Source organism: Neovison vison, chromosome 12, assembly GCF_020171115.1.
Source record: "Neovison vison isolate M4711 chromosome 12, ASM_NN_V1, whole genome shotgun sequence".
NCBI classification, from domain to species: Eukaryota; Metazoa; Chordata; class Mammalia; order Carnivora; family Mustelidae; genus Neogale; species Neogale vison.
The window spans coordinates 19353486-19379960 of NC_058102.1; the positions used below are offsets into that span (position 1 = coordinate 19353486).

At 37.1% G+C, this 26475-nt stretch overlaps 2 protein-coding genes across 5 annotated transcripts in view; one reads left to right on the plus strand and one right to left on the minus strand.

The window, feature by feature from the left end:
- Positions 1-18487, minus strand: part of LOC122891418 (PARP1 binding protein) — a 71725-nt gene extending 53238 nt beyond the window's left edge. For both annotated transcript variants that reach the window (XM_044227047.1, XM_044227046.1), the window contains exons 1-2: positions 18395-18487; positions 10716-10871 (exon numbers count right to left, since the gene is read on the minus strand). In XM_044227047.1, the coding sequence (XP_044082982.1) occupies positions 10716-10871; positions 18395-18406 (168 nt within the window). In that variant the 5' untranslated portion in view covers positions 18407-18487. The remainder of the gene's footprint in view (positions 1-10715; positions 10872-18394) is intronic.
- Positions 18488-18562: 75 nt separating this feature from the next.
- Positions 18563-26475, plus strand: part of NUP37 (nucleoporin 37) — a 44454-nt gene continuing 36541 nt past the window's right edge. The window contains exons 1-2 of one of the 3 annotated variants that reach the window (XM_044226851.1): positions 18563-18622; positions 20084-20304. In XM_044226851.1, coding sequence (XP_044082786.1) covers positions 20149-20304 — 156 coding nt within the window. In that variant the 5' untranslated portion in view covers positions 18563-18622; positions 20084-20148. Of the gene's footprint in view, positions 18623-19062; positions 19469-20083; positions 20305-23501; positions 23610-26475 lie in introns of those variants that run through there. The other 2 variants (XM_044226850.1, XM_044226852.1) reach the window with 2 other exon arrangements.

Here is a 26475-nt window from a genome sequence, read left to right on the forward strand (position 1 = left end):
ATGTACTCCAGATATCAGTTTTCATGATCAGGTGCCCACCATGACAGCATATTCTATTATTCAAACCAGTAACAACTGATTCAGAGAGCTTGTGGTCAAATCAGAAAATGTTTTGCTAGGAAAACATGCCAGCTGGCTAATATCTGAAGGAAGTTCAAGATGGTCAATGCTTTAATTCTCTGATGGACATAAGAAGGATTGTATTTCATAAGAACAAAATGAGGAAAAAAATGAAGTTACATTTTTTCAGAGCACTTGTACTTTGTATATTTTGCTGAAGTTATTTTTATAATTATTCAAAAACTTAAATAAGCTTCATATTTTTAAATAACTGGAATTTTTATTGTTATCAAAACAGAAAAGATAGGAGGTCTGCTTAAGAGTATTAATTGGCTATGTGACCATGAGTAAAATACTGAAAATCCTGTGAATACTTTTCCTTGGTTATAAAATGAGATTAAACAGATTAAATGACACCTGATGAATGGCAGGTGATCAAAAAATGTCATTCATTCTCTTTTCTCATTCAAAGTAAAATAACTGTTTGTTAGGCAGGTATTAGATAAATGTAATACAATTGTAAAAACTGTTTCTTCTTATTCATTATGTCAAAGTTAGGTCATTTTCAAATCTGACAGTCAACCACAGGCTGTGGCTTTCCATGAAGTTATAAAATTAATATCTTTGTTTCATCCAATGGAACATTTGTAACGTTCTTAAGGCTATTTAAGTTCATGAAAAATAGCATTTATAATGTAATTGCCAGACAGATCAAACTATGAAGTCAATTCTAAGGAAAGGAAAAGCTAAAACGCTATTTGCAGCTTAATAATAAAAGTCATATATATTTGCCATGTATTCCTCAAAGAATCTATCAATTAAATCTTTAGCAGTATAAAACTCCTAGAGGTCATCTAATTTCAGCGAAAAGATTTCCCCTCAGAAACCATGCCCAAAACCTAAAACTCAAAGATTATTTTAATTACCTTTTCTTTATCTCCTTAGAACAGCTAAGAAAACAAACATGACAGTAGACAGACTAACAACTCTACCAGGTATTCACAAGTTTTATTGTAGTCAAATTCAGTTGGGAGGATCATACTTTAGAGACTCGTGTTCTCAAACTTCAGAGAATTAAAAACCTAAATAGAGCTCAGAGTGAAAATATAGGTGAAGTATATATACAACAAACCCCAACTTTTTATTACCATTTACTATTTATGAATGTACTTGCAGGCATATGTGTATGTTATTTCACACTGCTGAGTGACATGGAAGTCTGCACACAGCTGGGGATGCCTGAGCTAACTCCACATGGAGACTGAGAGTCAATCAGAACTGCAGCCCAGCATCCCTACTGCACATGTGCACACACATACACAAACTGTGATAAACTCAGTTGCAATTCACCTCTCCTCTTTTCTCCCACCCAGAGTCTGAACTTTCACAGTGAATTAGCAAGTAGAAAATTAACAAGTAGAAAGAGACCCTAAGTGTGTGCTACACAGACAAAGCCAAAAGAAAAAATATCTTGAATTGAGTATTTCAATGTATTAAAATTTTTACATGAAAACTAAAATTTTCTTCAGGGTATATTTCACTTACCTTTTTGATATATTTATGCTTCAAAAATTATTCATAAACAAACAGTAGGTGATATGAACACAGTCTGCTTAATTCCAAAAACAATAGCTCTCAACTACTGTACAATAATGATTCTTAATAATTGCCTCAATTTCTCTCTTTTCTCATTTTCAAGTGAATGATCGCCAAAGCTTAACCTTTAGCTAGTCTATTCCATTGTTATAATATCCTCAGAACCTATTATCTTGGGGTACCATTTCTTCAGGTTACTAAAGGAGAGTTTTTTGGGGTTTTTTGTTTTTTTTTTAATGCTCAGGCAGTAAAATTGGAAAGATTTGAATATGGATTGCAATGGGGAGCAAAATAAAGAAGCTGTACAATGACCTTTGGGTGTCGAGCTTCACTGACTGAGTGAACAATGGTATATAAGATTGAGACTAAGATTGGCAGATAAATTCTGATAAAACAATCTAAAGGAAGTATATCCAGAGAAGGTAAGTAAAATGGAACACATCAGAAGTTATCAACAAAGAGTGTTACAAAGTACATGTAGAATTCTTTTAAAGAGTAAAAAAGAGATAAAAATAACTCAACAGTAAAATAAGCAAAGGATATGAATGAGCAAACAATAAAGAGGATACCTTAAGAGTCAAATAAGCATCTTAAAAGATGTTTAAATGCTCTAATAATAGAAAAATTAAAATGAAATACCCTCTTTTCTCTTTTCTTGTTCTTAGATAACATCTAATATGGAGAAATATAAGAAAATTGCATACTACAGGAGTATATTCTCCTATACTGTTGACATAATGTAAATTCTAATAACCAAGTTGAAGACAAATTTGGTAACATCAAGTCAAATTAAAGATATATCTGTCATATAACCCCTTGTGTATAGGGCCTAGAGAAACTCTTGTTCATGCAAAGACATCTCATTTCAATGAAGAACTGTTTATAATACCAAAAAAATTCAAATGACCCAAAGGTCTATCAATGAGTAAAGTATACCAGTCATATAAAGGATGATTGTTAAAATGAATAAATTAGATCAACTTTTCTGTCTATCAGTACCTAAAGAGGTCTTGAAAACAATGTTGGATAATAAAAACAAGATACAGAAAGGATGTATACCATCTGTTATAATTTTAAAACAGACATATTAACAAGGCTATCTGCCTGGCTGGTATGCAGAGAAATCCCTCCTGGCATGAAATACCTAAAACTACAAGAGAAAATAGAAAACTTTTTTTAAACATGACTGAATTGTTCATAAGAAAAAGGAAATTACAAAAGGTCAAAAACAATGAGCAAGTGCCAATAAGCAAATGGTGAGACCTGTATTTTCTAGGTAACTACTATTCCCCGGCACTAAAGAAGCTGGTTTTTATGAACCCTGAGCACAAAGGTTAGGAAACATAGCTAAGCATAAGAAAGATGGAAAGTCGGATCAAAACCCCCACCCCGCCTACCCTGCCAAAATCAAAGGTTCTAAAGGTCAACAGTCTTGATATGTCCACTAGAAAAAAAATCTGTCCAGCAAAAAGATGATGATGAAGATACTTGCCAGTGAAGAGATTTCTGAAGTAGCCCTGGTACTATGATTACCTCTCTGGATAATCTTCATTTAGGTTTTATTTTTATTCTTTTTTTAAATTTATTTAAATTCAATTACCATATAGTGATTATTAGTTTCAGAGGAAGAGGTCAGTGATTCATCAGTCTTATGTAACACTCAGTGCTCATTACATCACGTGTTGTCCTTACAGCCCATCACCAGTTAACCCATCCCTTTGTCACCCTCCCCTCCAGCAACCCTCAGGTTTGTTTCCTATGATTAAAAGTTTCTTATGGTCTGTCTCCCTCTCCGATTTTGTCCTGTTTTATTTTTCCCTCCCTTCCCCTACAATCCTCTGCTTCATTTCTTAAATCGCACATGAGAGAGATCATATAATTGTCTTTCTCTGATTGACTTATTTCCATTAGCATAATACCCTCTACTTCCATCCACGTCATTGAAAATGGCAAGATTTCATTTTTTGATGGCTGCATAATATTCCATTGTACCTAGATATACCACTTCTTCTATATCCATTCATTGCAGATGGACATCTGGGCTTTTTCCATAGTTTGGCTATTGTGGACATTGCTGCTATAAACATTCGGGAGCACGTGCCCCTTTGCATCACTACATTTAAATCCTTCAGGAAATAGTAGTGCAATTGCTGGGTCTCAGGGTAGCTCTATTTTTTTTTTTTTTTTAAGATTTCATTTATTTGACAGAAAGAAAGAGAGATCAAAGGTAGGCAGAAAAGCAGGAAGAGGGGGAGGGAGAAACAGGCCCCCTGCTAAGCAAAGAGCCCGATGCGGGCTCAATCCCAGGACCTGGGATCATGACCTGAGCCAAAGGCAGAGGCTTAACCCACTGAGCCACCCAGTCACCCTGGGTAGCTCTATTTTTAACTTCTTGAGGAACCTTCATACTGTTTTCCAGAGTGGCTGCACCAGCTTGCATTCCCACCAACAGTGTAGGAGGGTTCCCCTTTCTCTGCATCCTCGCCAACATCTGTCATTTACTAGCTTGTTAATTTTAGCCATTCTGACTGGTATGAGGTGGTATCTCACTGAGGTTTTGATTTGTATTTCCCTGATGCCAAGTGATGTGGAGCACTTTTTCACATGTCTGTTGGCCATCTGGATGTCTTCTTTGCCAAGACATCTGTTCAAGTCCTCTGCCCATTTCTTTTTTGTTTTTCTTTTTCTATTTCCTTCCACTATTTTAATGTGAGGATAGTGTTAAAGGCATAATGATAATAAACCAACACAAACAACGAAAAGAGAATGTGGTGCATAAACAATGAATTTTGGATCACTGAAAAAATAAATAAAAAATAAAAAACCAAAAATGTGTGTAGGCATTATTCAAGAGTGAGTAAAAATTCATTTTATTTTTTTTTCAGTGTTCCAAGATTCATTGTTTATGCACTATACCCAGTGCTCCATGCAATTCATGCCCTCTTTAATACCCAGCACCAGGCTCTCTCCAACCCCCCACCCTCCCTCCCCTCCAAAACCCTCAGTCTGTTTCTCAGGGTCCACACTCTCTCATGGTTCATCTCCCCCTCCAATTTCCCCGAACTCACTTCTCCTCTCCCTCACCCAATGTCCTCCATGTTATTCCTTATGCTCCACAAGTAAGTGAAACTACATGATAATTGGCTCTCTCTGCTTGACTTATTTCACTCAGCATATTCTGCCCATTTCTTGGTTGGATTATTTGTTCTTTGGGTGTTGAGTTTGGTAAGTTCTTTACAGATTTTGGATACTAGTCCTTTATCTGATAAGACATTTGCCAATATCTTCTCCTGTTCTGTTGTTTGTGTTTTGGTTTTGTCAACTATTTCTTTTGCTGTGCAGCTTTTAACTTGATGAAGTACCAATAGTTCATCTGTGCCCTTGCTTCCCTTGCCTTTGGCGATATGTCTATGAAGAAGTTACTGTGACTGAGGTCACAGAGGTTGCTGCCTATGTTCTCCTCAATGATTTTGATGGATTCCTGTCTCACATTGAGGTCTTTCATCCATTTGAGTCTATTTTTGTGTGTGGTATAAGAAAATGGTACACTTTCATTCTTCTGCATTTGGCTGTCCAATTTTCCCATTACCATTTGTTGAAGGGACTCCTTTTTCCATTGGACATTCTTTCCTGCTCTCTTTAAGATTAGTTGACCGCAGAGTTGAGGATCCATTTCTGGGTTCTCCCTTCTGTTCCACTGATCTATGTTTCTGTTTTTGTGCCACTGTCTTGATGATTATAGCTTTGTAATAGAGCTTAAAGTCCAGAATTGTGATGCCACCAGCTTTGCTTTTCTTTTTCAACATTTCTCTGGCTATTTGGGGTCTTTCCTTGTTCCATACAAATTTTAGGATTATTTGTTTCAGCTCTGTGAAAAATGTCAATGGTATTTTCTTAGGGATTGTACTGGATGTATTAGATTGCTCTATGTAGCATAGACATTTTCACAATATTTGTCCTTCCAATTCATGAGCATAGAATATTTTTCCATTTTTTTGTGTCTTTCTCAATTTCTTACAGGAGTGTTCTATAGTTTTCTGAGTACAGATCCTTTGCCTCTTTGGTTAGGTTTATAGGCTTTTATGGACCATAAAAGCCTCTTATGGCTTTTGGTGTAACTGTAAATGGGATCAACTCCTTAATTTCTCTTTCTTCTGGTCACTGTTAGTGTATATTCATTTAGACTGTTGCCTAATAACTAATTTCTGTTGAGAAAGAGGCAAACAGTCAACCACTTCGGAAGAAAACTGGGATTTATTCCCTGGAGAGGGTAAAACAGAGTCTCTGGACCGAAGAGTGAAAGGTGAAAGGTGAAAACAAGAGTACCCAAATATATATATATATATATTTATATACATACATATATATATATATGACTTTTTATATTCTAAGTACTGATACTTCTTTCAAGCACCCAACACTTTGGCAGCTCAAATTTACACCATTTGTGTAAAGACTCTTTTCTGAAGAAACTGTTCTAAAGGGATATCTTAAAGGTGGGCATCAGATATTTCCCAGCCAAACAGCCCAGTAAGATCAGACTAACACCCCTAACCCTCCAAACAGAGTTTCCATTAGCATTTTAGTGATCCACTTAAATATAAGTGCATGGTCAAGGATCATCATGAAAAAAGTCTCTGTTGGAAGAATAATAAGACTAATAAATCAAGAAACTTGGATAAAGATTTTGCAAGAAGAAAATCTCAAAAAATATCATTAATAATCTCAACAGAGAAATATACACTTAAAGCAAGAAGACTGTGGTATTTCAAAAAGAGAGAACAAGAAGAGCTCTTGGAAATAAAGAGGATAGATGATAACAGGGGGGGTGCATGACTGACCCAGTCAACAGAGCATGTGATTCTCAATCTCTGGGTTGTAAGTACATACTGGGTGTAGAAATTACCTAAAAATAAAATCGTTAAAAAAAAAGATAATAACAGAAAATCCAATAATTATTAAATTAATAAGCATTAAATATTGAATATCTTATTGAATATTGTTTGGAAGAAATGTAAAAGGTAAATGGATAAACTGATACATCCATAGAGAGGAATATTACTCACTGCTGAAAAGACAGACATGGAGGAACCATAAATGCATCTGGAAGAAAGTGAAAGAAGCGAACCTGAAAAGGCTATATACTTTACAATTCCAACTACATGACATTCTGAAAAAAAGGCAAAACAATGCTGACAATTAAAAAATCAATAGTTGGCAAGGGTTGGTGAGAGGGAAGAATAAATAGGTAGAGCAGAGAGGATTTTGAGGGCAGTGAAACAATTCTGTAAATACTATAAAGGTGCATACGTAACTTATATATTTGTCAAAACCCACAGATTGTACAATACCAATAGTGTCTAAGGATAAAGACTCAGGATGTCCACTACTTACAATCAAATTGTTCATACAGAGTAATATGAATAATACGTATGCATGTGTACAATACATACCTGGGTATGTTTATGGATTTATATTATGTAGACATATAAAAATATTAAAGAAATAATACAAAGGTGGCAAAATACAAATTGGTGAATTAAGTGAAGGGCAAGAAGGAATTCAGTATACTATTCTTTTGACTTTTCTGGAAGTTTAACTTTTTTTTAAACACAAAGTCCAAAAAGTGTGATTTACATTTTTTTTTCCTTCAACGTACCTATATAAAATTGGTTTTTAATAATGACTGTGCACATGAAAAAGTGCTCCATATCACTCGGCATCAGGGAAATACAAATCAAAACCAGAATGAGATATCACCTCACACCAGTCAGAATGGCTAAAATCAACAAGTCAGGAAATGACAGATGCTGGCGAGGATGTGGAGAAAGGGGAACCCTCCTACACTGTTGGTGGGAATGCAAGCTGGTGCAACCACTCTGGAAAACGGCATGGAGGTTCCTCAAAATGTTGAAAATAGAACTGCCCTATGACCCAGCAATTGCACTACTGGGTATTTACCCTAAAGATACAAACGTAGTGATCCAAAGGGGCACGAACACCCGAATGTTTATAGCAGCAATGTCCACAATAGCCAAACTATGGAAAGAACCTAGATGTCCATCAACAGATGAATGGATCAAGAAGATGTGGTATATATACACAATGGAATACTATGCAGCCATCAAAAGAAACGAAATCTTGCCATTTGCGACAACATGGATGGAACTAGAGCGTATCATGCTTAGCGAAATAAGTCAAGCGGAGAAAGACAACTATCATATGATCTCCCTGATATGAGGGAGTGGTGATGCAACATGGGGGCTTAAGTGGGTAGGAGAAGAATCCATGAAACAAGATGGGATAGGGAGGGAGACAAACCATAAGTGACTCTTAATCTCACGAAACAAACTGTGGGTTGCAGGGGGGAGGGGGGTTGGGAGAAGGGGGGTAGGCTTATGGACATTGGGGAGGGTATGTGCTTTTGGGTAAATTGGAAGGGGAGGTGAACTATGAGAGACTATGGACTCTGAAAAACAGTCTGAGGGGTTTGAAGTGGCGGGGGGGTGGGAGGTTGGGGTACCAGGTGGTGGGTATTATAGAGGGCACAGCTTGCATGGAGCACTGGGTGTGGTGAAAAAAATAATGAATACTGTTTTTCTGAAAATAAATAAATTGGAAAAAAAAAAAAAACACAAAACAATTCACTCAAAAGAAAAAAAAAAAATAATGACTGTGATTAAAAACAAGAAACAAACAAGTGGGACATGTAACCACCACCACCACCCTTCAGCTACACTGGTTCTTTGGCATTTTCTCAAATCTCTTGGCAGTTTCCTGCCCAGGGCCACTGCATATGCTGTTCTTTCACCCCCATCATCTTGCCTCCAACCCTTTGCCTACTTAACTCCTCTTCTCCCTTTGCAGTTCAGCTTGATTTCTCCAACCAAGTCAACTCCATGGTCCCATGGCATTATATACCTCTTCTCACGGCTATAATTTTGCATTCATTTGTGTTTTTCTCTACTAAATATCTACCTCCCTCACCAAGCAATAAGCCAGGCAGGGGCCATGTCCGGTTTTGCTTATCATTTTAACCCCAACACTTATCACAATGCCTGGAACAAAGGAGAGAAATGCCTGGAACAAAAGAAAAAAGAAAAGAAAAGAATAAGAGAAGAGAAGAAAAAAGAAAAAGAAAAAGAAAAGAAGAGAAAAAATACCTCCAGAAGGGAGAGAAAAAAGGAAGAAATTAACATTTAACATATATATAAACAGCTATATGGGCCTCTTTGCTGTTCCTTAAACATGCCAGGCATACTCCCACCTCAGGGCCCTTGCATCAGCTGTACCCTTTGTTCGTAATTCCTTCCCACAAAAACTTCCATGACTAGTTCCTTCTTTGCCTCTTTCAAATCTGCTCAAATGGCAACTTGTAGATGAGGCCTTTGACCATCTTATTTTAAGATACAAGTCCACTTCCACCCCAAGCTCTATACAATCCTTCACTATATCTCTTAATTTTTCTCTGTAGTATTTATGACCTAAAATACTAAATATCTTATTTATTAGAGTATTATCTGTCTCTCCTCACTAGAATAGTGCCATAAAAGCAGAGATTTCCCTCAAAATGTTTAGAATAATGTCTAGACATAGTAAAAATTCAAATATTTGTTAAAAGAATGACTATGTAAGATAGAATTTTATCAAGATCTATGTTCAAAATTTATTTTAATATATACTGGTTTTTTTTTTTTTAAGATTTTTTATTTTATTTATTTGAGAGAGAGAGACAGTGAGAGAGAGCATGAGCGAGGAGAAGGTCAGAGGGAGAAGCAGACTCCCCATGGAGCTGGGAGCCCGATGTGGGACTCGATCCCGGGACTCCAGGATCACGCCCTGAGCCGGAGGCAGTCGTTTAACCAACTGCGCCACCCAGGCGTCCCTAATATATACTGTTTTAAACATGCAAAATTGCTAACTGCCATATGTAGTAAAGACTATCTCTTATTTTAAGATTATATAATTCCTAATTTTTAGGCATTAAAATCCTCTTTCTTTTTCAAAATTATGGTTCTAGTAACTACTTTTTTCTCAATGGCCTCATTTGCCAACGTGAGAAAGGTTTAAATCTGTCAATGTCTAATTTTTTTTGAAAATTTTATTGGTATATGAAATCTAAAAATATGGGAACTACTGACATATAGGATTAAAATAATTCATCAGAATGTCATTTCACTATCTAGCCCAACAGACCTACTGAAACTATTCCACACTTCAAATACCTTCTCTGGTCAAGAGAATCTCATTATCTTCAAACCGTCAAGACTTTGATCCTCCTGGATACTTCTTAACTGATTTTTCCCTTCCTTCATCCCTTCCTTAAAACGTTCCCATCCAAAGACTTCTCCTCATTTAAGTATGCTACCCGAAATCCAGTATATTTAAGTCATTTTCTTACCACTCCAGCCTATACTCATCCTTCTCTCATCTGAACACCTTAATAAGGCCTTTATGTACAGCTCATTCCAAAAACGAGTTTTGTACAAGCCAACCATGTAAGGATCAGATTAAGAAAAGATTTTAAAGAGACAATTTCCAGAGCCTCAGTGCAGATGAGGAGAATCAGAATTTCCAAGACTGAATCACAGAAGCTAGTATTGTTTAAAAAAACTCTCCCAAGTGATTCTGATTCTTAGCGTGGCTTAGGAATAATCAATCTATACCATAAAGTCTGAAATTAGTCATAAAATTCTTTGACTATATTAAAATGAACACTATTTATGTGTGCCTTCTAGAACTTTTTAAAGAAGAGAAATCATAAATAAAAATATTTTTAACCATAATAACAGTTGCATGTTTATCTTAAGACTTCACATTAACATGGAATGTACACATCCTACATTATACTATCTATATGAATAGCCTTAATTTTGAAGCAAGTTATTTCAAATCCAACTGTAATATTTTGACACAGACATGCAGATGCATTTTTGAAAATAGTGTATTGATATTATCATAGGAGGGCATATACTACAAAGAAGTTAATATAATTAAAATAAGCAGCTACCAACATTCACTTAAAAAAAAAAAAGTAAACCTAAATATAGTCTACTAACCTGTTTGTTGTTCTCTGCTATGGAAAGCTGCAATGCCAGGAGCATGGAGTCTGCACCACATACAGTAGTTCTCTCAGAGGTACAAAGAGTGTGGCAATTCCTCCTAAACTCTTTAATCATATTCAAGACAGACTTCTGATTAAGCTCAACCATCCTCTGAAAGCAGGACAGAATGCAATGTTAAAAAGCTTTATTTTAATTGGAAACTAATATTTAACGTGTGTAAGAAAGCAGAGTTAGAGAAAAATAAGTAGTGAACTAGAGGTCCTTTCATATTTACTAAGATTGCCTTTCATTAAATTTAGGAAAACAGAACAATACAATTTCTGCCCAGTCATATTTTCCTCTCCTTTAGTTTTCTTAAGCCAAATCTTTTGAAATAACAAAACCCAACCTCCAATCTGAAAATCCATATAAAACAGATATGCAAATTCTGTAAACTTATAATTATAGACACAGACATAGCTAATTAAAGCTGTATTTTCAAAACATTTGTTTTTAGATGGTAAAATGTGTGGTAGATTGCCCCCCCCCAAAAAAAAATCAGTTTCCTTCCATCCCTATGTTGTCCTAAAAGAAATAAGTCTATTTTTCCACCCTTTAAATATGGATCAGTCTAGTAACTTGATTTGACCAACTGAATATGGAAGAATGACATCATGGGGGGGTCCAAGCCCAGAGCTCAAAAGGCCCATGCAGAAGAGTTAAAGCAGCAGGCCTAATGTCTATTTTTGAAAGGACTGCTTACAAGGCTGGCTCTTGGCTGCACCTGGGAACTTAGAATTCAGGAGGGTTTCCATTATGAGTGGCTCACTGTGCCTAAACTATATAAATAATACAGTTTATGCTGAATATATGCTTTTCTTCTGAGTCTGGATTTTACAACATAGACTGAAGACATCTACATCCATACCCTGGACATTGAGTCTCTAAAGATCTTCCCTGACAGACAACATATTATATGGGTTGTCACAATTTGTTGTTGGAGGATTTAAGCATGTCTTGTGTGACTTCACTAAAAGAGGACTTTAGGAAGCTTATGCCTGATCACCCCAGGACTTCGCCCCATGCACCTTCTCCCCATATAGCTTCTCTCTTTCCTGATTTTGTTTAGCATCTTTTTGCTGTAATAAATTATAGGTATTGGGAACAACTATAGGCTGAGACCTTTAAGTCTTCTTAACATCCAACGTGGAGGTGGTTTTGGTGGCAGGCCTCCTGATATATGGCTTTGCAGCTTTAGTTCTTAGTCTCTTGTTACTCTAGACTACTATATGAAAAAGTCCAACTTCACTTACTGGAAAGGTAAGTGAACCAAGTCACTCCAGCTGACAACCAATACCAACTTAAAGTGGCACCTGGGGTGCTCAGTTATTGGGTGTCTACCTAAGGCTTGGGTTGTGGTCCTGGGGTCCTAGGATTGAGCTCCATGTGGGGTTCCTTGTTCAATGGGAAGCCTGCTTCTCCTTCTCCCACCCCCCTGCTTGTGTTCCCTCTCTCACTGTGTCTCTCTCTGTCAGATAAATAAATAAAATCTTTTTAAAAATTGCACTAAAAGCCATAAGATACCTAGGAATAAACCTAACCAAAGAGGCAAAGGATCTGTACTCAGAAAACTATAGAACATTCCCATAAGAAATTGAGGAGGACACAAAAAAAATGGAAAAATATTCCATGCTCATGGACTGGAAGAATAAATATTGTGAAAATGTCTATGCTACCTAGAGATATCTATACATCCAATACAATCACTAACAAAATACCATCGACATTTTTCACAGAGCTGAAACAAATAATCCTAAAATTTGTATGGAACAAGGAAAGACCCCAAATAGCCAGGGGAATGTTGAAAAAGAAAAGCAAAGCTGGTGGCATCACAATTCTGGACTTCAAGCTCTATTACAAAGCTATAGTCATCAAGACAGTGGCACAAAAACAGAAACATAGATCAGTGGAACAGAAGGGAGAACCCAGAAATGGATCCTCAACTCTGCGGTCAACTAATCTTAAAGAGAGCAGGAAAGAATGTCCAATGGAAAAAGGAGTCCCTTCAACAAATGGTAATGGGAAAATTGGACAGCCAAATGTAGAAGAATGAAAGCGGACCATTTTCTTATACCACACACAAAAATAGACTCAAATGGATGAAAGACCTCAATGTGAGACAGGAATCCATCAAAATCATTGAGGAGAACATAGGCAGCAACCTCTGTGACCTTAGTCACACTAATTTCTTCATAGACACATCGCCAAAGGACAAGGAAGCAAGGCCAAAAATGAACTATCAGGAGATGCAGAGGAGAAGTGAGGGAAATCAGAGTGGGGGAAAGTGGGGGAAATCAGAGCCAGAGACAAACCATGAGAGATTGCAGACTCTAAGAAACAAACTGAGATTTTGGCGGGGAGGGGATGAAGGGTTCGGTAAGCCTGGTGGGGGGTATTATGGAGGGCACATATTGCATGGAGCACTGGGTGTGGTGCATAAAAAATGAATTCTGGAACACTGAAAAGAAATTTTAAAAAAATAATTTAAAAATTTTTAAAAATGAACTATTGGGACTTCATTAAAGTGAAAAGCTTCTGCACAGCAAAGGAAATAGTCGACAAAACCAAAACACAAACAACAGAACAGGAGAAGATATTGGCAAATGTCTTATCAGATAAAGGACTAGTATCCAAAATCTGTAAAGAACTTACCAAACTCAACACCCAAAGAACAAATAATCCAACCAAGAAATGGGCAGAATATGCTGAGTGAAATAAGTCAAGCAGAGAGAGCCAATTATCATGTAGTTTCACTTACTTGTGGAGCATAAGGAATAACCTGGAGGACATTGGGTGAAGGAGAGGAGAAGTGAGTTCGGGGAAATTGGAGGGGGAGATGAACCATGAGAGAGTGTGGACCCTGAGAAACAGACTGAGGGTTTTGGAGGGGAGGGAGGGTGGGGGAGTGGGGAGAGCCTGGTGCTGGGTATTAAGGAGGGCACGCATTGCATGGAGCACTGGGTATAGTGCATAAACAATGAATCTTGGAACACTGAAAATAAAATAAAATAAAAAGAATTTTAACTCTCTCTTGATTAATGCCTACACACATTTTTGGTCTTTTTTTTATTTTTTATTTTTTTTAGTGATCCAAAATTCATTGTTTATGCACCACATTCTCTTTTCGTTGTTTTGTTAGTTTATTACCATTATGCTTTTAACACTATCCTCATGTTAAAATAGAAGGAAATACAAAAAGAAAAAAAAATGGGCAGAAGACATGAACAGATGTTTTGGCAAAGAAGACATCCAAATGGCCAAAAGACACATGAAAAAGTGCTCCACATCACTTGGCATCAGGGAAATACAAATCAAAACCTCAGTGAGATACCACCTCATACCAGTCAAAATGGCTAAAATTAACAAGCTAGTAAATGACAGATGTTGGCGAGGATGCAGAGAAAGGGGAACCCTCCTACACTGTTGGTGGGAATGCAAGCTGGTGCAGCCACTCTGGAAAACAGTATGAAGGTTCCTCAAGAAGTTAAAAGAAAAGCTACCCTGAGACCCAGCAATTGCACTACTAGGTATTTCCCTAAAAGAGTCAAATGTAGTGATCCGAAGGGCATGTGCACTTGAATGTTTATAGCAGCAATGTCCACAATAGCCAAACTATGGAAAAAGCCCAGATGTCCATCTGCAATGAATGGATAAAGAAGATGTGGTATATCTAGATACAATGGAATATTACACAGCCATCAAAAAATGAAATCTTGCCATTTTCAATGATGTGGATGGAAGTAGAGGGTATTATGCTAATGGAAATAAGTCAATCAGAGAAAGACAATTATCATATGATCTCACTGATATGTGGAATTTGAGAAACAAGGCAGAGGATCATGAGAGAAGAGAGGAAAAAGTGAAGCAGGATGAAACCAGAGAGGGAGACAAACCATAAGAAACTCTTAATCTCAGGAAACAAACAGAAGTTGCTGGAGTAGAGAGAGGTAGGAGGGAAGGGATAGCTGGTTGATGGACACTGGGGAGGGTATGTGCTATGGTGAGCACTGAATTGTGTAGGACTGCTGAATCACAGAGTTGTACCCCTTTACAAACAATATATTGTATGTTAATTCAAAAATTATTTTAAAAATTTAAAATTATTTTTAAAAGATCAAACAAAATAATAACTTCACTAAGTTTCGGGTGGTTTGTTACACAGCAATAGATAACCAGTACGATATCTAATATTTAGGAGTTTCTTTGGTGCCAGAAATTTTTCTAAAGCTTAATATTTAGAACATTAAAACGTCTTCAACATCGCTTCAGCATCAGGGCAATGCAAATCAAAACCTAAATGAGATACCACCTCACACCAGTCAGAATGGCTAAAATTAACAAGTCAGGAAATAACAGGTGTTGGTGAGGACGCAGAGAAAGGGGAACCCTCCTACATTGTTGGTGGGAATGCAAGCTGGTGCAGCCACTCTGGAAAACAGTATGGAGGTTCCTCAAAAAGCTGAAAACAGAGTTACCCTATGACTCAGCAATTACACTACAGGGTATTTATCCTAAGGATACAAATGCAGTGATCTGAAGGGGCATGAGCACCCGAATGTTTATAGCCACAATGTCCACAATAGCCAAACTATGGAAAATCCTAACTGTCCATCAACAGATGAATGGATAAAGAATATTTGGTATATCTAGATACAATGGAATATTATGCAGCCATCAAAAAACTGAAATCTTGCCATTTGTAGTCATGTGGATGGAACTAGAGGGTATTATGCTAAGCAAAATAAGTTCAATCATAAAAAGACAGTTATCATATGATCTCACTGATACGAGGAATTTGAGAAACATGACAGAGGATCATAGGGAAAGGGAAGGGAAAAAATGAAACAAGATGAAACCAGAGAGGGAGACAAACCATAAGAGACTCATCATTGCAGGAATCAAACTGAGAGTTGCTAGAAGGGAGGGGGTGAGAAGGATAGGGTGGCTGGGTGATGGACTTTGGGGAGAGTATGTGCTATTATGAGTGCTGTGAATTGTGTAAGACTGATGAATCACAGACCTATACCCCTGAAACAAGTAATAATTTATTTGGTAATTTTACAAATAAATAACCAAATAAAAGTTTAACCTTTAATACCTCATTCAATCTCTGAACAGAGTCTTATGAGGAAGGTCCATTATTATCCTCATTTTACATCTGAAGAATCTGATACCCCATGTCACTCAGCTAGCAAATGGCAAAACAGACTTAAACCCAAGATGCTTAACTCCAAAAGCTCTTAAATCACCATATTACATAATTTCTCCTGACAGATGAAAGTCTTTCAAAATAATAAGATGTAGTTCTAATGTTTTACATACTCCAGTCTATATAAGGAAGCAATTCTTTTCTCTGAGTTTACAGACACGGTTGCTAAAAGGTTTTTGGTTTTTATTTTTTCCTTTTTTTCTCTTTTAAGTATGCTAGTCTCCAAGATATTCATATACCATTGTCTTATTTGGGGTATATTTTACTGTACACATTCCATTTATTACCTCCTTCTGTTATCTTTTTTCTTTTTCATGTGATATAAATAGAATCCCAAATATTTATTCTGTATTTCAGGTTTATACAATCAGGAAAATGGGCTTAAAACATTTAACAAAGCAGTAATTCATAGTTGCATCAGCAAGTAAAAAACTGTAAATATCTACATATATACAAATACTAGTAAATAGCTAAAGCTTATATTTCTCATCAAATTTCACCATCCTTTCTTGAAAGCAAAAGAAGTGAAGAAGTAATGCTTCAGTGATATGATCAGTTTGCCTTAAATAAATCTTTAGTACTAAATTATTCAGGGTACTATTTACAAGTATTAAGAGTTCTGGAGCACATGAGTGGCTTGGTCAGTTAAACGACCCACTCTTGATTTCAGCTCAGGTCATGATCTCCAGGGCCTGAGATCCAGCCCCAACCAGCACTCCAAAGCACATAATCTGGCTTGATATTCTCTCTCTCCTTTCTCCTCTGCCCCTCTTACATGCTTGCATGAGCACCCACTCTTTTTCTCTATAAATAAATAAATAAATAAACTTTTTAAAAATTAAAATATGAGTTCAGATTGCTAAAAATGAAAGCTAGTCAAGAATTACACTGTTCTGAATCCTGGCTGTACCACTTACTAGCTGTGAGATCTATACCAAGTTATGTCACTTCCCCTGCCTCAGCTTCCTTGTACTGAAAATGAAAATAACAATTGTTCTTATCTCACAGGATTTTGTAAAAAATAAATGACATAAATACAAGCTTTTAGCACAGTGTCTGACACATATAAAAGACAAAAATTTCAGGGTGCCTGGGATCAAGCCCTGCATCACCGGACTTCCTGCTTGGCAGGAAGTCTGCTTCTCTGTCTCTCTCTCCCTCTGCCCCTCCCCACTTCTCATTCTCTTTCTCTCATAAAAATAAATGAAAGCTTAAAAAAAAAAAAAAAAGCCAACAGTCTCTTCCAAGAGTCAGCACACTTGTTGGAAAGGGCCAAATAGTAAATATTTAAGAAATGCAAGGCATACAGTCTCTGTCAAAACTATTCAACTTGACATTGCTGTGTGAAAATAGCCACAGACAATACATAAACACAGGAGCATAGCTGTGCTTCAACAAAACTTTAGAAACTGAAATTAACTTTCATATGATTTTCACATGTCACAAAATATTATTCTTTTGTTTTTGTTTCAACTATTCAAAATGTAAAATCTATTCTTACCTCAGGACCTAGCTGCACAAAATCAAGTAGTGCCCTAGTTTGCCAAATCTGGTCTAGTCTCAGCTCTTTCAGCAGCTAGCAGGCTATATAAGACTAGGCAATAAGCATTATAACTGGCTGCCTAGGTGAAGGTATAATCACACAGAAAACAGGAATAATACCTTCCAGCCAGTTATGAGAAATCAATGAGATAAGGAATAAGCAAGCACTCTGAATGTCGGGCTACACTACACGAAAACAGCAGAAGGTGGCAGGGATAATAAACACTTGTTTAAAAAACAAACAAACAGACTGGATTCCAAATTGCACCGGAGCAAAAACTGTGAGGCAGGAAATTATCACTGGGGAGGCAATATGAGATGGTAAAAGAATTCTGAGTCAGACATTCAGGGCCCACGTCCTGGTTCCCCAATTTATAAGATGTATCTCCTTTAAAGTCTCTGATGAACATAAATGTCCTCAAATATAAAACAGTTAAGATGTCTTACCTCATAAAACTATGAGATACAAGTGAAAATCCACCTAGTGCCATTCACTTAATTTAAAAAAGGCGGGGGCAGTCTTTGGTGCTATCACCGTCGGAGTGCGGATTCTAAATTTTCTTTGGGAGAATATAACAGAGAGAGGGCGAAGTAATGGAACTGGAGTCTGAGCACTTCTTGGAACTAGAACCCCGGTCTCCTGACAACCTAATCAACCTATGTAGGCCTCTTCGAGCCCCCAGGCGTCCAGTCTGCAGATGATCCCACAGGACCTTCTAGTTCTATTCATCACTAGATATTGTGAATTGTTCAACATCCCCAAACCGAACCGGGTTCCAGAGCAAAGCCACTATTAACAGTCATTTAGAGGTCACTGAAAAATCTCTCGGTCTGAATCACAAATTAAAGTGTGACAGGCGGGCAAGGAAGCCATGAGACTCACCTGACTCGGCATAGACCTGGTAGGTTCAGAATGGACTGAAAAATTGTCCTGCCGGGCTGTAGTCTCAAAGCTGTTAAAAGAGTCCGTCGCGAGTTCTATTTTAAATCTCGCGGGAAGGCTCGGGAACCAATCGCCGCTTCCGCCCTCTGACCCGGAAGCAGAGTCGGCGCGCGCCGCGGCAGGCTGGGGAGGAGACCAGCTTCCCTTTGGCCAGTTTCCGACAACCTGGTGCGTATCGCTCCTGAACCTGCGGGTTCGCGCGGGTTTACAACTGGCCGCCCAGTGCTCCCATCCTATTCTTGCGAGTTCCTTCTCTCCCGGGTCGTGTCCCACCTCTCTTCCCTCTGACCTCGGGCTTCTAGAGGTCGTAGCGGGGCTCACGGGACTTGCCTGTCTGGGAGAGACGTTGGAGCTTTTTGCGGGTACTTCAGTGGTTTCCTCCCTGTTCCGCTCTTGAGTTTTAAATTTTTTTTTTTTAAGATTTTTATTTATTTATTTGATAGACAGAGAGAGATCACAAGTAGGCAGAGAGGCAGGCAGAGAGAGAGGGGGAAGCAGGCTCCCCGCTAAGCAGAGAGCCCGATGCGGGGCTCGATCCCAGGACCCTGAGATCATGACCTGAGCCGAAGGCAGAGGCTTAAACCACTGAGCCACCCAGGCGCCCCCGCTCTTGAGTTTTAGAGGGCAAGTCCAGCTCGCCGTACAGTGAAACCTTGAAAATGTAGTGAGACTGGGCACAATTTAACAAGCGATAAAGGGACCGAGTTTCCTGACCTCGAATCTTTCCCACTTCCCACATCGCTGTGCCTCTATGGGCATCCACCTGCTGGTCACCCTTAACAAATGTACGGTCCTGGATTCCCAGTCGTATGGTTACTAGTTTATAGGCTCCCTGAGGTGGGATTCCTCTGATTCTCCGTAAATACTTACCAGGTCTTGATGACTTCGTTACTGAGCCCAACTATTCTCAGGACAACTGCATCCAATTAAAGGGGGGGGGCGTGGAAGACCTCTTTAGATCCCTAAGTCTCCTCTGGGAATGCTACTTCCAGAGTGCACATCAGGCCATAACAGGTTGGTGGAAGTTTTGTGCCTGATTTTACGAATATCATTTTAATATCACACGTTTTGGCACTCTTTCTCCAGGTCTTACTGTGCTTTTCACACAGAATCGTAACTCTTACCGGATATTGTGATCTTCACGATGGAGGCCTGCTTTTCTTCTCTAGAACTGGTGTCCAACACCTAGTAAAGTATTTCAAATGCTGTCTCCTCTATGAGCTTGGCAGCTAACCTATTAAAGCCTCGATTTCTTCTGTAAAATGGGAACCATTTTCCTCTTAGGTTTGCAAGTATTAGGTGTCATAATGTCAGTAAAATCCTTAGCATGGCACCTGCAAGCAGTGCTCTGTAAATGTTAACTATCATTAATTTTTATGAATATATTCATTACTAAACTGATTCCATCTTCAAGTACTCACTATCTTTTTGTTGATCTAAACAGGATATGATGATTTATTCTGCAGGTATTATTCATAAAGTATTTAAAGAAGTACCTGGTTTGGTGTGGTTTGGTTTTTTTTGTAGCTGTCTGTGGCATCTGAAATACCATGTCCTTATTTTGATTCATTTGCTGAAAGTGACTGACACTTTGATGGTTTCTAACTATGTCTGTGCTGTAATCCACAGTTTCGTGACCTCATCCAGTAGAAGGCTATTTTATTTTTACAACTGCTCAAGTATTGACATACAAGATGAAGCAAGATGCCACAAGAAATGCTGCCTACACTGTGGATTGTGAAGATTATGTGCATGTGGTAGAATTTAATCCCTTTGACAGTGGGGATCCAGGAAACCTAATTGCATATGGTGGCAGTAATTATGTGGTGGTTGGCATGTGTACATTTCAGGTTAGTGTACAAAATTCAGTGAATGACATTGAAGCTATTTCACTGGTTATAAAAACAAACTTTGGCAAACTGGGTAAACTTGGAAAGCATATTGAACTTGATTGTAAGAGAAAAAATGACATGAAGAACTACAGAGGAAGATATTTCCAGTAATATATGCCTGAGATTTGTGCATACATTAAATAGGTAGTGAAAAAAAAAAAAAAGACTATGAGGCTTCTCTTTTTGCCTCGTGTTTGGAAATGGAATATTCTGGTAATTGAAGGTTGTGGCTAACTGAACATTTGGTATGTACAGAGAAAACTAGGTCTCAAATGAGACCTAAGTAATTACTTAACCCAGTTTTTCTACATTCCACTTTGACATAGGAAACAAGCCTAAAGAATGATCCTCCAGGAGATTTTACAGCTGTTGTGATATTCAGCTTGTGTATTAGTATGCTCTCATACTTTGTGTACATCTCAAGCATACATCCAGAGTATACACAGTATGGGACCCTGTTAATTGAACAGGAAATTTAGCATAGTCATTAAGATAGTGAACTCTAGAGACAAAATGCTTGGGTTTTTACTTCTGCCTGGCTTTACCTCTTAATAACTATATGACGCTGAGCAGGTACTTAACCTCTCTTCTATAAAAATGAGGAAAATAATACTTAATAGGGTTTTGTGAGAATGTAGTTAGTATGTCATGTAACGTTCCTAGAAGGTATCTGGCACAATTAACATATATATATATATAAAATTTAACTGTCACTAATCTGGTTAGTGTTGCCCCCCAGCACCAGCCCGTATTTAATCACCAAAGCAAGATTGCATTGTGGTGAGCACATACAATGTTTTCTTACAGAAAAGCCGGTTCCACATGTGAAAGAGTCTAAACAATGTGAGTTCAACCCTTAGAAATTTTGGCTAATAATTTGTTTACCAGAATATTATTCCTAAAACAATATTTCTCAAATTAAGATTAATCGGTGAGGTAATTTGGCATTGATCAGTTTTCAAAGATTTAAAGTAACTTTACCACTAAAGTAGTACTATTATAAACATTATTATTTACTCTTTTACTCAGGAGGCAGTATTTTATTTCAGTATACTGTTTTGGCATCATAAATGCAGTTTAGCATTTTACAGTGCATTAAGTAAAGTTATACAAAATTAGACTGCATGCATATTTATGCTAAGGAAAAAGTATGAATTAAAGGCTTCATTTTTTTGGTGTCTGAGTAGAATACAAGAGCTCTTACATTTTCCCACATTGTCTCTTAGGATTGGGGTAGAAATTGCTAGCTTTCAGGCTAAGTGACCCATGGCCTGACTTTAGCTGGACTACTTAGTTAGGATCATAAAAAGTCCACATGATTAGGAGAAATAATATAATACACTCTTGAAAAAGACTGATGGTATAACCATTTTTCTGGTGAGGCTACTAACCCACAAAAGAATAAAGGAGCTCCCTACAGGTGAAACTAAGTTTTCGTTACTTTTAAAATTAAGAACTGAATACAGAATTGTATTTTAAAAAATACTGAAAAGATATGTTTTATCTCTAATTTATGTTCAGCTAAGAAATGAGAAAGTCAAGAAGGGAGAAAAAAAATTGGGGAAAAAAAAGGTGATGAGTGGCAGAGAGAGAAAAAGACAATGGAGAAGAAAGAACTAGCAAAAAACATTTGTATTGCTCTGTCATGTCTCGTGCATTGTCCTTGTTGATCCTCAGACCTGTCAGATTGGCAATCTAGGTCTTAAAGCCAAACTACCTAAAGAAAGAATTGAATTTTATTAACTTGGCAAGTTTCTGTGCCAAGTACTGGCAATAAAATTAAGCAACTGTCCCTGTCCAGAGTTCCCATTGTACATCAAAGAAGTTCAGGGATTTATATGACTAGTAAATGAAAAAACAAGCTGTAGACCCCATTTTATAAACCCCTTTTCCTTTGATGCTGCTATTCAGATAGATTGAAGCCATAATTCCAACAGTTCTGGAGGAGATCGAGTCCCAATAATTTGCCCTTGAGGATTCATAATATATTATCTTTTCCCTTTAAAGTTATTTTGTTATCTAATTAAACACTATTAAGCATTGTTTCTATTCTATCATGTTAGAAACTTCAAGTTCCATAGCATCCAATTTCATGCTTCTTGTCTGAGAAAACTAAGTAAAGGTAAATTGAATTGAAAGTTTTCCAAATGCCTGTTGGAAAGGCAATCCTCATTCTAAGACTCTTAGGAAAACACTGTCAATACAGTAGATTTAAATTTCAACAAAGCATTTTTCAGAATCTTATGGTGCTCTTTTGAATATGTTGGAAATTTGAGCTGAATGTTGTACTATTAATTGGTGCCATGTATTTGTCAAATATTAAGTGCAAAATAGAACTGGTAATACCTATGTTAAAAAAGCAAGGACCCTGACCTCAAGATGTTTAAGTGTAAAACCATGCAGTAAGAAAACTGTTATAAGAAGTCCCATGTGCAAAGGGTAGAGGGAACATGAAAGTTTCAAAGTCTATTCAAAGGATCACCAATAATGAATTGGGGACTTGAATTTCGAGAACATTTGATTTAAGCAAGCACATTGAATTTATGTAGAACGTGAAGCTGAGAAGAATACCTAATGCTTTGAATGATAAACTCCACTTAACAAGTATTTATTGAGTACCTGTTGTATGCCAGACACTGTGCTTAGAATTTAAGTATTTAATAGATTGGATTAATGTGCCAAGTTAAACAAGCTAAAATTTAATAAAGTCTTAAAATGATAGACTGCTGAAGCTAAAAGGGACAATTGTGACTTAACAGTTTTTAGTCAGCTGGATGTTCACTATGAAACTGCAATGATTAAACTGCCAAAAGGAGTTAATTCGGTGCTGTCCAGTAGAAATACAGTGTGAGCCACAAATATAAATTTAAGTGTTGTAATAACCACATTATAAAAGTAAAAGTCAGATGAAATTAATTTTAATGTATTGTTTTACCCAGCATATCCAAAATATTTCATGTGTAACCAACATAAGAAATTAATGAGATATTTTATATACTTTTTAAACTAAGTCTTAAATCTGGTGTGGATTTTGTACTCTATAAAGTATACACGGTTTGAACTAGCTGTATTTCAAGTGCTTAATAACCCCATGTGGGTAGTGGCTACCATATTGGACAGCATAGCTCTATATCCTTTAATCTTTACTTCATTTCTCAGCAGTGTATGTTATGATGCAAATGAGATAACGTATTTGAAGACATTTCAGAATGGTATTAAAATGTTTAAAACTGCCGTGTGAAAGAGGGATTAGACTCAGAATGGTAAATATATTTTGTGTTATTCGTCAGTTCTGTCTGGTGAAGTTGTGGCCTATAGTGCTTTAAGACTGACACTGAATCTTCTTTAAATGTGTTCACCTAATATCAGCTGTGGCCAAATACTTGTCTTCACTGAAGTAGATTTCATCTATATGGTTCCAGGGAGCAGAATTTGGAGCAATTAGTAGAATTTACATGAAAACAGATTTGGTTTTAATGTTAAAGAGAGCTCTTTGAATTAGAACTTCAATTCTAATTCAAGTTCTAACTTGAGTTGAATAAGCTCCCCCAAGAAGTAGCTAGTTCCCTGTCACTGAGAATGTTCAGAGAAGGGTTATGCAGACTCTCCAGATGTTATATAAATTCAAGTGTGAGGTGAAAGAAGTGGACTAGGTAAACTTTACAGTCTCATCTGACTAAAATTCAGTATTTGGCCTTAACGGTATGGTGGGAGGGCCTGCCAATTTCAAACCCTTACAAGAGCCCTTTCATCAACCTGGATTTGCCCCAATCCCAAGCACGCCAGAGCCTTCTATAATGATTTGTATTGCAGCAAGTTTTCCAAAGGATCTTAATTTCCTGCCTATACAATACTGCCTACACCCCAGACTAAACCCAAAATAGCATTTGTCTCTGCCTATACCACACACACACCCTGACCTTTTAGTTGGCTCGGTGGCAGACATTGCTGCCAGGAAAAAAGGTTTCACTGGTAATAACATAAAGCTCAAGCTATACAATCCCTGGGATTTCTTTATCTCCGTGGCCATCCAATAACTCTATATATACTTTGGGTAACAAATTATAGGACCTAATTGTCAACACTGTTGTTACAGTAGCAAAGTAATCTGTGTTTTGATGGTAAAAACTTCATTTTTAGAAGATTGATTTGTCCAGTGTGGAAAAATAGATGTAACCCAAGCTATGAAGTCAGCTATGATTAGGCTCTTAACCTGATTTTAAAATTGCTTAGTGGTTGCTGCCTTGGCATTTCTGGCTGTTAGCCATACAGTTATTATACACGCAGATTATGAAGTCACAAAATTTGACAGTGTTTTTCTTTCTTTGATAAGTACATTTCTATTTCCTATTTTCATTTATGGAAAAACTTATGCTGTTAAACTCAAGTTCGTCTGAAATTTAAAGTTATTTTTCAAGGGGCATTAGAATTATGTAGAGAAAACCATGTGGAATGTATTTGTGAAACGGCTTTGTTAGGATCCCAAGGACATTTTATCCTGGAAAAATCAACACATTCAATAGGATTCACTTAAACCCTTCATTTAGATTCAGGATGAATGAAATTCTTAGAACAGGCCTTCAGATAATATCCTATCTATGTAGACATATGTATCGCTTAAGTAAGTTTCACCTGCTCTGGATTTTTCCCCTGGTATTATTTTATAATTCTATAAACTTACACAAGATAATTGTATCACTTAATACAGAGGAGTCCTTGGAAAAATTTGTCATGAAAAATTTTGCTGCAGTCTCTAGATCCAGTTGGGATATTGATTTAAATAACAAAACAGTTTTTAAACTTAATATTTTCAAGCCTATAAGAAGTATTTTGAAATATATGTTATCTATATAAGGTATAAAGAACAATAAAATAGATTCCTGGATGCCTACTACCCAGCTAAAGAAATAGAACATTAGTAATTCTTCTGAAGCCCTCTGGGTGTTCTTCCCTTACTGCCTTTACTTCTCACCTTCAAGTGGTAATCATGCCTGAGATTTTGTGTTGTCTTACTTTGTTTTTATTTTATAGAGTTATGTAGGTCTTACAAAGGAGTATATTGGCTTTCATGTTTCAAATTTTATCAATGAAATTATTCTGTATTTTCTTCTACCATGTGTTGCTATTAACATTGTATTTGTTAGGATACTCCATGTCACAATTCATTTGTTTCCATTGTTGTATGGTATATTTAGCACATATAGCATGATTAACCTATCTATTCTTCTATTGGCTATTTGGTTTATTTTTAATTTTTTTACTCTTGAGAACATTGCCAGAATGCATATTCTTTTGTCTTCTGTTTGTATTTTGTTACCTCCTCCTTTCATTGTTTTCCTCCCTGATAATTTGGAGGTTTTGCATGCTGTTTCTCCTCTTTTAATCGTTACCAATGACACTTTACCATGCATATTTAATTAGACAAAGTCGTTATTAATATATTTGGGCGCCTGGGTGGCTCAGTCCTTAAGCATCTAACTTCCGCTCAGATCATGATCCCAGTGTCCCGGGCTCAAGCCATGCATCCAGCTCCCTGCTCAGTAAGCCTGCTTTCCTCCTCTCCCTCAGCCTATTGCTCTCCCTGCTGTGCGCGCACTCTCTCTCTCTCTGACAAATAAATAAAATCTTTTTTTTTAAATCTTTAACTTCATGAACAAAATAAGGATCTTTGACTTTTGAACTATCTCCTCCTCCAGACTTATATTACTGTCATATTTTAGTCCTCAGTTGTTTTTCTTTTCATTTTAAGCCACAAATTATGTGTTATAGGGCTAATATTTGTTTAGATTAACCCATCTGTTTGCCTTTGATTTTTACTCACTGTTCCTTAAATCTCAGGCCTTCCTTCTGGGGTCATTTTGTAGTAAAGGATGTAATAAGAGTACACCCTTGACCACAAGAAAAAGTTTATTACTAAGTTCTTTATGTAAAGGGCCAGATAGTGAATATTTTAGGTTTTTCCAGGCACTTACAGTACCTGTTGCAAATTGCTCTTTGTTTTCTACAACTCCTTAAAAATAGAAAAATGAGGGGGTACCTGGGTGGCTCTGTCAGTTAAGCACCTGCCTTCAACTCCAGTCACAATCCCAGCGTCCTGGGATTAAGCCCTGTACTGGGCTCCCTGCTCAT